Source organism: Chaetodon trifascialis, chromosome 11 (assembly GCF_039877785.1).
Source record: "Chaetodon trifascialis isolate fChaTrf1 chromosome 11, fChaTrf1.hap1, whole genome shotgun sequence".
Taxonomy (NCBI): Eukaryota; Metazoa; Chordata; class Actinopteri; order Chaetodontiformes; family Chaetodontidae; genus Chaetodon; species Chaetodon trifascialis.
The window spans coordinates 15241908-15257375 of record NC_092066.1 but is presented as its reverse complement, the minus strand read 5'-3'; the positions used below and the strand labels follow the sequence as shown (position 1 = coordinate 15257375).

At 44.3% G+C, this 15468-nt stretch overlaps 1 protein-coding gene across 1 annotated transcript; it reads left to right on the top strand.

Annotated features, from left to right (window-relative positions):
• The first annotated feature begins 4033 nt into the window (after nt 1-4033).
• Nucleotides 4034-14508, top strand: onecut3b (one cut homeobox 3b). The gene is made up of 2 exons (XM_070973911.1): nt 4034-5114; nt 14144-14508. Exons 1-2 carry the CDS (start codon nt 4034-4036, stop codon nt 14506-14508), a joined length of 1446 nt encoding a protein of 481 aa, XP_070830012.1.
• The last annotated feature ends 960 nt before the right edge of the window (nt 14509-15468 follow it).

Genomic DNA, 15468 nt, shown 5'->3' with positions numbered 1-15468 from the left:
TCAGAGGCCGCTCTCTGAATCTGTCATATCTTATATATTAGGTTTTGTACAAAACACCCATTATTAAATAGCTTTTTTAAATGATGCCCTCCCTGCAGTGAAACACTGTCAGTAAGGCCAAATTATCTCTATTTAAAGACAAACTGTCTCGTGCTGTAATGATTCTGTGAGAGATTAATTTCACTCATTAATGCATCTAAATTACAGATTTTGCACATGTAAATAATGTTACACTGACAGACAGTCGTGTGTTCAATATTTAGATAATGTTTAGATAAAAATTGACTTAGCACAAAGACGTGTGACAGACAGTCACCCAGCTTTCGACCACAGAAGCTGTAAATCTCCACAAATGAAAAAGACTTCATAAAAAAACACTGAGGTGACAAAATCCAACGTGGGAAAATATGAAATGCAATTCTTTTTCTGATTTGCTGTATATACTACTTTGAAAAGCAATGAGCAGTCACTGTGCAGGACATTATTTTCCTTTGCAATAATACTGTAAATTCCTTTAAGTTAATGTCTCTGAAAGTGTAAGTGCAGAAATTCTCTCTGCCAGCTTAGATATTTTTTGTATTTCAATATCCGTTTGTAGCTGTGACTTGATCGTCTTACAGAAAAAAAGCAAAGATGCAATCAATATTTTTTTGTCTTTATTTATGTGCTTCATATGTTCTGTTAGCTGGACAGCAGACAAGATTATTTGTGGGTTGAACCACGGAGCTGCAGTGTCCTTTGAATGAGAGTTCTCGTCTTTTCCAGTTTGTCTTTCACTTTGTTTCCCAATAATAGTTGTCACAACTCTTCAGTCTTTTTTGAGACTAATACTGATTGTACACAGGGTGACGAATTATGTAAAATCCACAACAAATCACAAACATTTCAGTGATAACACTGTAAAGAAGATGCACACACACAAGCACAAATGCATTGTCATTCTGCAGAGATTTAAGTACATAAATAAATGAATAAGAGGATTGCATGCAGTGCATTGTTTTCACATCCACATTTCACATTAAATCTACATTTTCATTTGCACGTGCATGTATTGTCTTCAACAAATCCAAGCACTGCTATAATAAAGTAGCCGAATTAGCCTCAGAGACACAGGGCCGGATCTCACTGTCAAGGTAAGGAAAGCACCACATTTTCCACGTGCAGAGAAATGTGTTCAAGTATGAGCGAAAGCAAAACAACACAATCACATGGTGCGTTTTGTCAGTGCAGAAATTTCACGTTTTTTCGATCAAATGAATAAGTTGAACGTTTTGTTTTCTTTCTCACCATCGAATTATCGCCGTGCCTGTGAAGCATCGATGTAAGAAGCTGAACTAGAGGCCGACACGATGAGGAGGAGGAGGAGGAGGGAGGATCAGGGTCTGAATGGCCCTCTGCTCAATAGATAATAATAAAAAAACACGGCTGACATTTATTTTTCCTACACATTCCTGGTGCCAGTCCTTCCTGTGCTACAGGTCAAAGCCTAACCACGGAAACGATCTCACACAAATGCCGTTTAGCAAACAGCGCCGAGTGAGATGGACGGGATCGATGATCGATATATCGATCACAGCGATCAATTTCTGAACTTTAGAAGGAAACAGCTTAACCACGGAGCTTTATGATAACCAGCAGAAAGAGTCAGCATGGACACACTTTTCCGGTTTGTTTGTAGGCTGTCCTCGGTTGAAACTGTTGTTCACCTCGTGCCCCGAAAAAGTTGAAATTTGTGAAAGACTGCAGTAATAATCTTTATCTCTGAGGTTTATTTTGGGCTGTAGGACAGCAGGCCCGGAGCTCACAGAGAGCTGAATACGTGATATATGAGTGTGTGACTGTGTGTGTGTGTGTGTGTGTGTGTGTGTGTGTGTGTGTGTGTGTGTGTGTGTCTCTTTTCTTTAATGTTTTTTATGTCCTAAAAATAAATAAGCCTTAAACATTAAATCATACTTGAACATATAATTTCTATTCAGATTTATTTTTGGATTAAAAAATCGAAAAGTAGAAAATTATATATCTGATTAATTTGTAGGTCTACTACAAATGAATTCAAAGTTGTAAAACATGATTTTTTTTAAAAGTTCTCTTTAGCTTTATCTAGTGAACTGATCATTGTCACGGATGAATTAAAGGCCGAATCTGCCCTTCTTTATGGAAATATTATCTCCTGTAAAGGTTTAATGAACAAACGTAATAAGACAGATGGAAAGAACTGTAAATATCTTTCCTTTCGATTGACTATTTCTTAATTCGTCCTGTGCAGCAAACTGAATCACTGAGAACAATATAAAAATCCATAAAAATTAAAAAAGACAAACAGGCTATTGACACAACGAATTGAACAGAAGTGTTTTTAAAGCTTCTCATTTTTCCCGACTAAACACACACACACACACACACACACACACACACACACACACACACACACACACACACACACACACACACACACACAGTCAGATAAAACAGGCAGTATCTGTATATCGGCGGTGGGTGAGGAAGAGGATGCTGTACACGCATCAATCACCGGCACCGAGCCCGGTGCCGATGTGCTCCTGGAACTGACCGACTGTTCATTTATTTCCGTTAGTTAGAGAGCAGAGTGATTAGACAGCTAACACACCGAACACCTGACTGTCAGCTAAATAAATAATACAGAGTTTAATACACAACATCACAACATTAAATAAAAGAAATATACACCTCTATTATTATTATTATTATTATTATTATTATTATTATTATTATTATTATTATTATTGTTGTTGTTGTTGTTGTTGTTGTTATTGTTATTGTTATTATTAGCATTATTATTAGCATTATTAGTATTTTAATTTTTATAAAAAATATTTTTACGTTCTTTACACTTTTACTATGTTAAATTACTACATTTCAGTGATCCAAATTATTGATTTAACATAAAATCATATTATTTATTAATTTATTAATGTTTTTGTTCAATGGGCCACCCACTTTTAGAAACTGTTATAATGTTTGATTTAACACTGATCTCTCCTTGGTCTCTTAAGCTTGCAGACCGTGGCATGTTCTTAAGTGTGGCAATAGAAAAAATACAGTTAATACAATATTATTAGGTTTGAAGACAATAAAATCGTACTGAACTTCTTCTCTGGGCTTAGCGAACTTCGCGCAAACCCAACCAGCGGGCTGTTCTCTCTTTGGTCTGCAGCCTTGGGATCCTAACTTACTTTGTGACCTCCTTCACCCCCTCCCAACCTCCCTTTACCGGCCTGCGCCACGTCATTAATCTCTGTCAGTCAATACTTCGATCAGGTTTATCACTAAGCGCGTAAATGCAAAACCATACAGTCCGTGGGAAAACAAAGTTTATCTGTAAGGAACTCCTGTGTCTAGAAACTGATACTGGCTGTATTTCACACATATTCCACGTCAGGCCATCACCTGTGTGATTGTCACATGTGGACAGGTACATGCGAGCCCCAAGAGCGCACATGCCTGCATCCAAACGTCAGAAGCAATATATGACAGAGATACATCTTCTCAAAACTAAATGATATGAAAAATCATCTGAAACTGCGGGATGTCCGGTGTGAGACATTATGTTTTCACCGCTGGTGTTCTCATCCCAGTGAGGAAGACGATTAAGAAAACTCAGCTCGTGCCCGCCCCACATTTTAAATACACAGAGGCGCGCTCCCATCTCCCTGACACGCGGCTCAGCCTGCTCTTAGTGGAAGCGCTGTTGGACCAGAGATGAGATATAGCTTTGGAGAGCTCCCATCCACATCAATGCATAAAGCGCTCCGGCGCCGCGGAGACGCTCGGTTCTGTACCTTCCTCGGAACATCAGAACTTATCTATACGACACTGGATTGATTGGAGAATTTGAATCAATGGATTGGCATTCAAACGGTTTGGCCACTTTATCGCTCCAGGAGGGCTAGGGGGTAAGAGAGAGCGCGTCCCTGAGTGAGCCGGAGAGACAGGAGCGAGAGACAAGGGGAGAGGGTGGGGAGGGTGGGACAGGGGAACATATATCTTTTCAGCTATGGAGCTCACCATGGAGAACCTTCACAGCGTCTCTTCGCACTCCCAAGCGGGAGACCTCATGAGCTCTCCGCACGCGCGGCCGTCGCCGTCCCCCAGCTCCACTCCCCGGAACCTGGTCTCGCACGCTCCCGGGTCGCGGTCAGCCATGGTCTCCGGCATGGCCTCGCTACTGGAGGGCTCCGGTGGGGACTACCGGACAGACCCTTCTGCGCTACCCGGACACCTGCACTCGTCCATCAGCATGTGCGAGACCGGGATGAGCCTTAGCAACACGTACACCACCCTGACCCCTCTGCAGCATCTACCTCCGATATCCACCGTCTCGGATAAGTTTCACCACCCGCACTCACACCACCACGCTGCCGCCCATCAACGACTCTCCGCCGGGAACGTCAGCGGCAGCTTCACGTTGATGCGGGACGACCACCGGGGGCTCGCCTCCATGGGCAATCTGTACAGTCACTACCCAAAAGAGATGTCCGTGTCCGGTATGGGCCACGGCTCGCTCTCCCCACTGTCCAGCGGGCTGGGCTCTTTGCACAACACCCAGCAGCCGCTCTCAGCTTACGGTCCGAGCGCTCACATCTCCACCGACGCCAAGATGCTCTCTCCGGTGTCAGGGTTCGAGTCCCACGCCTCCATGCTGTCCCGAAGCGACCAAGAGCACCTGGCCAGGAGTTTAGGGGGCCACGGCCACGGTATGATCTCCAACCTCAACGGCATGCACCACCACCCGCACAGTCACCTCCACTCTCAGGCGAACGGCGCGGTGATGCTGGGGGACCGGGAGAGGCACGGCCACGGAAACGGGCAGGGAGTAGCGGGGTCAGGCATCCAGGCGGAGGAAATCAACACAAAGGAAGTGGCTCAGCGGATAACGGCCGAGTTAAAGCGGTACTCCATCCCGCAGGCCATATTCGCCCAGAGGATCTTGAGCCGGTCGCAGGGAACCCTCTCAGACCTGCTACGGAACCCCAAACCCTGGAGTAAGCTCAAGTCAGGCCGGGAGACCTTCAGGAGGATGTGGAAGTGGCTGCAGGAGCCCGAGTTTCAACGAATGTCTGCTCTCCGGCTGGCCGGTAAGAAACTGTCCTCTCACTGTTACTATTTCACATTGAAACCGATCAGTCTGAAGTAACAGCCCGGTCACCTTCCACCGCTCTTTTCCAGATTATTAACAGGCGCACTAAAGTCGCGCATGCAGGCCTAAAAGCTTCAGCACCACGGATAGTTCAACCGGCCAAAACAAAGCGCGCAGAGGCGGAGACGGTTTCATCTCCGAAATCAACTCTCCTTTTTCCTAAAACGCGATTCAAATTGTTTATAGACAGCGAACAGGTGTAATTGTAGTGAATTCAGAGATCTGGAAAACAACCATATTCATGACTGCTTTGGGCGTGTACATTTGCGTTTACGCTGGTTGTTGTAGACTAAATTTGTAGGTCTATATTTTTGATCGGCAGACAGCAAATCGCCATTGATTCACAATAAACCTCGAAATAGTTGCCCTCCCCCCGACGCCTTTTTTTCCACCCTCTCTCTGTGTCCGACTATAAACACAGCCGTGGTGATGGGGCGACTGGGCCAACTAGTTGAGCGGGAGCAGCGGGGTGACCCCAGGCTGCCTGATCAATACGCCAGTTCCCACTCTCCCTTTTAAATGTGGCACACGGATCAATACTCGTATCGGAGCTGAAAGACGCAATAACCGCACGGTCTCTCCGGCTTTGCATTTAACACTCTGTAGTAAAAGCTCTAAATTTAGATCACAGGCAGGTATGATCACTGGACAGACGCTTCCTCCACAGTGAGTCAGATGAGCGAAACCACGGATTTCAGTATGATTTCACCGGATTCAAAAACATTTAAAACACTGATTTTTCTATTCCCCGAGCCATGATGCAAGCCTCCTAATCACAGATGTAAAAAACTTTAGAAACATGGATTATTCTTTTGAAACTCCAAGGCCTACATATGACCCGCAGATCTATTTCAAAGCAGCCTTAAGATGCATGAACTGTGTGATGAAATATTGATTGAGACTGGGATGGGGATTGATAACAGGGACTGGTATAGACGAGAAAACGTAGAGAATATAGGGTTTTGATTGATACCGAACAGCACAAGTAAAGGAAAGGTTGCCTTGTATTCCCTGAAAATGGCATTTGTGTGTCAAGCAGTTTGAGTCCACTGTTGTTTCCCATAACTCAGAACAATACAGTACAGTGAAAACGCTTTCCAGTTATTTCCGCATGGATATTGCAATTTATCAGTTATGGACAACAACATTAGATTTAGCAGAATCATCACAGTGTCTTTACAGAAGTTTTATGATTCAAAAACGTGGAATGACGGGGGGTTTAATGTGTCTTATTTACACTGATTACATGAATACTTCTCATAGTAGAATACTATCTCACTGCAGATAGATAGATAGATAGATAGATAGATAGATAGATAGATAGATAGATAGATAGATAGATAGATAGATAGATAGATAGATAGATAGACAGACAGACAGACAGACAGACAGACAGACAGACAGATAGATAGATAGATAGATAGATAGATAGATAGATAGATAGATAGATAGATAGATAGATAGATAGATAGATAGATAGATAGATAGATAGATAGATAGATAGATAGATAGATGAGGATTAGTAGCTGAGGCTGTGAGTGTCATTAATAGTGTAGCTCTGTCCTTTCAGTGTTTGCCTGGCTTTGCACATAGGAGATCAATAAGGCCGTTTCCCCTTCCCAACCCCCTTCTCTCCCACTCCCTGGTGCTCTCCCGGTCTATTTTTCTTTCTCTCTCTCTCTCTCTCTCTCTCTCTCTCTCTCTCTCTCTCTCTCTCTCTCTCTCTCTCTCTCTCTGTCCCTCTCTGAAGCATAATATCACTAATCTTTCGCTGGTTAACCTGGCAACAGGCAGGCAGGTTGTTTGGCTTCAGGAGATCGGTGCCATGGAACAAAACAAAACACACATGCACGAAGAAAAAAAAAATTATTGACTGGAGGATGAGGAGAGGACCAATACGAGCTGTTTCACAAAGTCAAACACAGCCATTTTCCACTCTCCTCGCTCTCTTACCAGAGCCATCCTTTAATGCCCATCAAAACTTGCCTGTGCCATGAAAGATTAATATCAGCCTGCTGTTTCTCATATTTTCTGAGGAATCCAAATGGACCAGATTGGGACGCACAAAAATTCAGGCAACATGGCTTTAAGTGCAAAAGTGAGAAAAGCAAAACTGACATGTGGATAAAGAGGTGGAAGAACTGGGAGATGCCATTGATTGAGTGAGGGTGGGCAGGTTTGGGCTTTGTGTGAACAGCCAGATAGAGGCAGGGTAGTGAAAGGATCAATACCGACCTTAATAATTGATAAGTATAAGGGAGACGGAGGGGAGAGGGGAAGAAAGAGGGAGGCTGAGAGTGGTGGTGCTGCCGTTGTAACAGCATCTTCTAGGTAAGCAAAGTCAAATCTGTGGTTAACAGCTGAGGACCACACACCAGTCTCACAGCCTAAACACCATGCCAGAGGGTGCATGTAAGTGGTTTCGAAAAACATTGTTTACACCCCAAACATCCTGTGAAATACCAACAGCACAAATCTGACACCAACAAGGGTGGTGTAGACTTCCAAGTGCTGAGAACTCAGATCAGATCCCATTTATGAGTTTGGAGATGAAGCCTCTCTGAGCATGTACAACAAAAGAACTGCAATATTAGCGGCGGAATCGGGGCAGGGAGGCCGATATTCGAACACAAGCATCAGAAAGATCAGGGCTTAAGAGCATCTTACAGGAGACAAAGAGCATCAGAGCATCCTGCTGCCTATCGAGTCGTAGTAATGAGCTCTTTCTGCTCATGTCAGCGAATCCTCAAAGCAATCCAAGGTTGTGATGTCATTTGATTTTAAAGGTTGCGATGCTTTATGGGGTTTGTAATGCTTCTTTATGGAGGCACGTGAGCACATTTCACCCAGTGTGTGTGTGTGTGTGTGTGTATGCATGCATGTGTGTGTCTGTGTGAGTGCCTCCACATGTGTGTGTGACTGGGTTATAGAGTGTGTCTGCACTATAGGCCTACATTGTTCAGGCTTATCTGACTCACTCTGAATCGGTATTGATTTCCTCTCCTCTGCTCTCTTCAGCTCTCTCACTCTCTCTCTCTCCTTTCCTCCCTGCCTTCCTCCTTCCTCCCCCCTTCTTTCTCTTCTGGCTCTGTACCAGCATCAGCAAAGCACATCCTTAGCCTTTCTACCCTTATTTCATCTCTGTTCTCTCTGGAACAGACAGGAGTCATTTTGCATAGCCACTACTGGCACACTTGTGTGACATATTGTGACACTCAGTGTGAATGAGAGTGAATGTGCCCTTATGGGAAAACTAAGGTTTTAATATATAGCATAGCATAGAAAAGCTTTATATAACTTAATACAAATGTTTGAAATGACCTTTCATGACATAGAAACTGATGAAATTACATATTTGTGGTACATCTCCAAGGCCCCATTCTAGCCAATCATATCTCATTATTTTAACTTAACTGAAAATATGACTGTGTAGAGGATGCAGCATTTAGTTTCGAAATGAATGTCTGTAATGAGGCCAGGGTGGTATAAATACATGATGACATTCCTCCACTTTGCCTCAAGGTCTCATGATAAACATGAACATGAACATGTGAACAGGCAGACAGTAATGCTATTGATTCGATTCACTTCTTGATCGGTGCTCTTACAGTAATTTACAAAGTGGAGCAAAGCCAGCTTTGTTTTGTTTAACCTTCAGTTTGTCAGTTTGGAAAAGGCCTCCTGGTGCTGAAGAGACCATTTCTGTGATCTCAGGCAGCAGCCTGTTAAAGGTGCAAATAAAACCATTAAAGTTACATGAGTCAGGGTTAAATTTCAACTTTCCAGCTTAATTCTTATTGTCAGTAAGGGGGAATTTATGAACATTAGACTCCCTATAGCTCTCTCTCTCTCTCTCTCTCTCTCTCTCTCTCTCTCTCTCTCTCTCTCTCTCTCTCTCTCTCTCTCTTTCTCTGTGTGTGTGTGTGTGTGTGTGTGTGTGTGTGTGTGTGCTGCTTAGAGGTTTATTTTAGCGGAGCCTTATTTTAGTGAGACATTATCAGGTTCAGTTATGTAATTTCCCATTTAGTCTATTTTATTTATGAAAACAGCTGACAGGAGAAACCGACACGGAAAAATACAGTTAATTCTCAATTCAAGTCAAATCAAGCACATTTTTTAATATCATAACCTATTTGAAATGTTTTTTTTTTTCGTTCAGTTTTCTTAAAAACTTCAAAAAGTTTTATTTATAGTCTACAACTTAGACTATTAATAGTCCCTAAAACAAAAAAAATCGATAAAAGCCGCGCATTTTTAAGCATTTGAAGCAAACTTTGTTCAGGGTCACATCAAACTAAAATCTGACCATTTTCCTATGATAAATTAAAATATGATAAATACATAATTAAAAACTTCCAGGCATTTGAAATAATTAAAGTGACTTTGTTTAAAACGTCCATTAAACAGCACCTTCAAAAACAAAACGTCGAACCAGTTCATATCTGATATTTACATCATTTGTCGTCACCAACAGAAAACGGCTGTTATATTTTATAATAAGGATTCTGATGAAGTTCGACGTGACATTTTTCACTGTAAGCTGCGTTTGCACCGAGTTTTATTCTCTTCACTTTCACCGCGTTTACGTTCTCAAAAACAGCAGGAAGTGTGTGATAGAAGCTGATCTGTGGGGTTAAAGTGCTCATTTTATTTTCACTTGTTCTGAGTATAAAGGACACAATGTGGTTCGGAAAAAGACAAAAACATGTTAAAGTAGCGCAAAGCTGGCAGGCGCTTTATAGACTGCAATCCGATATCTGATGGGCTGTAAAGCTGCCGATCACTCGTCCCAACAGGCTTCACACTGACAAATAAACGAAAACTCTCAAATAATCCAATCCCAATCAATTGAGAGTATTTTTCTCGGATGTGGACGGTTTGGTTTCAGCGCTGCTGTGTGTGTTAGTGCGGGTGGCGTTGATGGTGATCTCCCCATTCGGGCGTTTTACTTTTCCCAGCAATGAATAGGCCTATAACATGATCAATATAATCAATAACCGTACATCTGAGAGGTGTGACACAGAGTGATTGACACCAAACTGTTTCTCGCCTGCAGTAGTCCGTCCAGGGCGGGAGAGGGTCCGTCTCACCGGACACAAAGCCCGATCTCATCCGTCCGTCCAGGCGTCGACTAGCAGCAGCACGGTGCGGTTAGTTCACCGTCTGCCCCTCATGCCCCATCTGCACACACACACACACACACACACACACACACACACACACACACACACACACACACACACACACACACACACACACACACACACACACACTGATGTAAATTCCAAGTAAGTTTAGAGCTTGATGCATTCCTACAGCTATAAACTCATTGATTGGTTCATATATTGATGGTTCTCTGCCTTTTGAGGATTACATTCATTTTTTTTTAAAAAACAATACTTCTTCATTTGGCCACATCACAGAATATAGATAGATGGGCTTTTTAAGAGTGACTTACATCCACTTATTGGCTTTCATCTCTGTTTAATCGCAGTGTGATACCTAGAGGACATGCAGTCGCTGCCATCGGAGAATCTCATGTTTCCTCCTGCACATTCAACGTTTCAAAACACAGCAGACACAGTGTCCTCAGACAAGCCTCCCATGGTTGACTACAGTCTGAAGGCGGTGTTATTCAGCCTGTTACACACATAATCTATTAGGTTTATTAGTCAGTGATTAAGGAGGAAACTTAAAGGCCCTATTCATTCAAAAATGTGTTTTGCTTATTGTTACTGAGATGTTTGAGCTTCACTGCGCAGAGTTTGATGTTTCCTCCCTCGTCTGCTGCAAGGGTCAAAGTTTGTCTGCGGTCATCTGAGCCAATCATACGTCTATATGTAATTTATGTAAGTTTATGACGATGATTGCTGTCCGATCCAAGTGATTTTGTCAGCCTCCCGGCTCTTAACCTTGTACCAGGCTACAGCATGCTCTGCAACAGAACAGACAAAAGTCCACCTACTTCCCTTCTCATCTCCATGTCATAATTGCTCAGTCTTACAGAAAGTGAAAGTGGAGTGAAGCTGAAACAGCTGCCACTTACGTGATAAAGCCCTTAAAGGAGGCACGAGTAGCCTCTAAGTTAACATGCTCAGCAGCCAGAGAGTTTGGATCAGCAAGACGCTGAGATTAAGCAAAGTAGGAGTTGCTTTGTTGACACCAGGACATATGAGCAAGGGCCACTTGAGACCACTGAGAGTCACCGCTTGTCTCTTCAGGAAAGCCCATTTGGTAATGAGGCAACTAAAGATAGAAGCCTACAATGGTGTGTTTCTTGTCTCAAGAGAGGTCGCTTTAATGAGCAGCTCCCTTTTACCCTCCCCTGTGGTCCTATTCATTGCTGTGGAAGAGGAGCTGTTTAGGGGAGTCTCATTTGAAATGTATCTATTGATTATCTGAAATATGTATTGACCAGGCTCAGGCCTTGTGCTAACCTGCAGGCCTGCAGAGCTGCGTTTGAGCTGATGGAGGAGAACCAGAGTGGTGTTGGCATTGCAAAATGGCCGGTAGCACAAGTTGTTCGAAAACAGGCATTACATATTAAATTATCACTATATTAGCACTAGCATTCAGTCATTACATTAGGGAGTATTGAGTTTGGTTTGAGACAGCACTTAGAGAGCCGAGAGGAGATTCTGGCATGGCTGGGCCTGGACCAATTGAATAAACGTTCCATGAAATGGTTCTGAAGTGCGGATCAATCAATATGGGGGCTATCAATCTGAGGGCAAATTAAAACAATTGAGGAAAAACAACAAGAGGAAAACAACCGAAGAAGTGGTGGAGGTCTGGGGGTGATGTAGTATCTGCGGAGGCTCGAATGCAGGGACGAACACATAACCTACGCTCTGCTGGAGGAAAAAAAAACATCCTGTCTATTAATTATGCTTTGCTTGCAGTAACAAAGCATGAACAATGCTGAAACACATGCACGCTCACACACAGGCATGCATACACATGTGCACATCCACATCGATCTCCTCCCCTCACAGTCAAATCTGTTTACTGCTGTTGTCTAAACCTGCTGTAAAGTCATCAATCATTTGCATACGCCACCTCCACACTGCAGCCAGCCTTCCTTCCTCTCTCCCACCTTCTCCCCTCTCATCCTCTCTTCCTCACCCACGAACACTTGGTGCACGCGCGCACACTTTTTGTTTTTATTTTATTAGTGGCATATCATGCGAGGCTTTCCTTTGTCCTCCTCCGGAGCTCTCAGACTGGATGACTACCACTCTTTCCCGCCACATCTCCTTTGTTCATCCACAGATAAACAATTTCTTCTCCACATGTCTGTCACAAAAGCGCGCTCACGAGCTATATACTCCCCAGCGCGAGGCGGTGCGCGGGGGCGCACGCACGCACACACACCTCGGTCTCGCGGATCGATGGGGATCGATCGGGTGGGGAAGGGAGCCCTGATTACTGGACCACGTGCTCGGGAGAAAACCGCGGAAAATCGATCATTGCAGCTTTTTAGGGCAGCAGAACAGAACAGACTCCCTCCAGTCTCCACAGCGAGAGCCGAGCCTACTGACGGTGCATCCAGGCACGGCAGACCGCGTCTTTGTCAGCATTTCACATCACGCTCCTCCAGTTTCACCCAGACCCACAATGAAAACCATTTCTCCACAACAACCTCCTTGTTTCTGTAAGAGAATTGCATCATTAGGCCGGGAATTAAACCCAACTGTTCACTGAGAATAATAACAGCCAAACTCGTCAAGTCGCCCGACTTTTTGTGTGTTGTAGGCTCGCCCATTTCCCACAAACTGCCGGCTACCATCCACTTTACAATACTGATGACCATTTTCTAAGGCTTACACGTTTTTAGATTGATTTCCTATCCACCAGGTAGCCATTGGTCTCAGTTCATTTCACCGCACTTTGCAACTTATAGATATTTGAAACTTGCTTGAAATAGGGAATCCATCCCAATGAAGTCTCCTTAATGTTTGTTTTCTGTGCTCCTGTCATGTTTTACTGCAGGGACGGTTAAGAAGCTGTGTAGCGTTCAAGGACAGTTCGACATTTGGGTTTTGATTATCAAGTGATGAAAAGTATGATTTCCGCAATCATAAATATAAACAAGCACTTCCGGGGTCAAATCTCGGAGTTCACACCAGCAGGAAAAAATGTGTCGAACTGTTTGAAAGCAGACTGTCACGAGGGTCATTTCCAAATTAAGACAACGGTTTGCTGTCGAGCAGGTTTCAGATCTACAGTCTCGCGTTGATTTCCGTATCACTATGAAATAAATGAGCAAATGCTGCCTGGAAGGTAAGAAATCAATCAAAAAACTTTTAGCATACTTTGGCAAAAAGCAGCAATGTAAGACATACAACATTTTAAAGGACGAAACTTGCAAAAGCCAAGGTAATGGCCATTAAAGTGTCCCAAGGGTGGTCTGGTGCACCGCTCGGGAAGCGCAGGTTTAGGCGAAATTGATCTTGTGAAAGTGGTACCGTGATCAGATATCTCAGTTTGAACTTTGAGAAAGACGTTTTAATTTGGTCTTTTTCACTCACCAGTGTCCACTCACTGCTTTCCTTTCTGCCTCCCCACCTTTCCCCCCCTCTCGTTTGCAGCCTCCTGTCACATGTCACATGGTACTTCGCAGTTTGTTAATTTCTCTCCTTTTGTGTCACACAGTCATGATACAGCCTGCATTTACATTTTTACAATAAGATAAACACATCGTCTCTTAACACTAAAACATTCATGCCTGCACACAAACATCTGCATTTTGCTTTCACACTCAGATTTAATCATTTTGATTGTCAGTTCTTCCCTTCATGCCATTCCCTTATTGTGTAGCCATATGTTTTATTGTTTGTTAGTTCCCACCAAACCCTGTACTTTGCATGGAGTAAAGAATAGTTTAATGGTAATAAAACTCCTCTCTTTTGTCCTGTCCTCTCTCCTCCTCCTCCTCCTCCTCCTCCTCCCTCTTCCTCTCTCTAGCATGTAAACGTAAGGAGGAGGACCGAGGACGAGAGCGCAACCAGGTGCCAAAAAAGCAGCGACTGGTCTTCACCGACCTGCAGCGTCGCACCTTGGTAGCCATCTTCAGAGAGAACCGCCGCCCCTCCAAAGAGATGCAGGTCACCATCTCCCAGCAGCTGGGCCTGGAGCTCTCCACCGTCTCCAACTTCTTCATGAACTCACGCCGCCGCTGCTCGGACCGCTGGGACACAGAGGAGCACAGTCACGGGGTGCACGGCCACGGCCATGTGCACACTCCTCACGGAAACAGCAACAACAACAACAACAATGCCTCACCGATCCAACCCGGTACCTCCTCCGCAATCGCTTTCTCTAAGGCCTGACGGCGGCAGGATGGGTGGCTGAACCAATGCATGGAGGATGATGGCGGGGGTGGGGGTGGGGGGGGGATGTTTGTCTCTAAAATCCTGCAGAGCTACAGGGTGTGTAGCCCCAGTCCTCTCATCTGGTTCATCTGCTCGAAGTGCTGATGACTCGTGCAGATGAATCAGATCTTCTCAGCGCTCCGCGTGTTTCCCTTGAACCTGAATGGCACTCATAGGGGGTGGCATGCATTTCAAACAGTGACTCTTCAAACCAAAGATCCAGTAGCTTTAAGAGAGTTGCCCCTAAACAGTCACACGTGGCTTTCATCCACCTTAATCCACCTGAAAACCAAAGAAAATAAATCCACGCTTAACCACACTGTGGGTTTGTGTTAAAGCCTTGAAAAGGGGACGATTTTGCTTCAGGAGCCTCTGCTGGTTTGCCTGTTGTCAGGATGTAAACATACCAAAGAATCACTAATGACAGGGAACCGATAGCTTTAAGACAGGAAACCTCGAGCAGCCGCGCGTTGATCTTCAGAAATCAGCCGGCAGATGTGTCTGCTGGGCTGATCAACCACTCGTCATTTCAGGAACAGACACTGAGGCTGATTGAGAGGTGCGTTTGTGTGTCAAGCGTCTGTGAAACGCTCTCAGCAGGTCCCTTGACCCGCTCATCACACGCCACCTCCGCATCAGCGCATGCGTGTGTGTCGCGCGTGTGCGTGATGTGGCACATGCTGCGGGTGCGCTTTGGGGGGGATGTGTGATTTCTCTGCAGTGATTCTGCCCGCTTCACGTCAGAGTAACAGCGCCGCCTGCAGTCCATTTAAACCACATCTAAACATGTTCAGAGCATGTCGTTTCAGCTCAGCAGGCCTACAGCAACACAGCGTAGCCTGCAGTGCAGATTTCTGTGAGGACAAAGATACTCTATATACGCATAAATGTAGCCCTGCAGACACCAGACAAACAGAT

What these genes read in the sequence shown, in the direction of transcription:
- onecut3b (XM_070973911.1), top strand. Translation starts at nt 4,034, where the DNA reads ATGGAGCTCACCATGGAGAACCTTCACAGCGTCTCTTCGCACTCCCAA. An exon ending in GTCTGCTCTCCGGCTGGCCG is followed by an intron (nt 5,115 to 14,143) that starts GTAAGAAACTGT and finishes TCCTCTCTCTAG; the next exon opens with CATGTAAACGTAAGGAGGAG.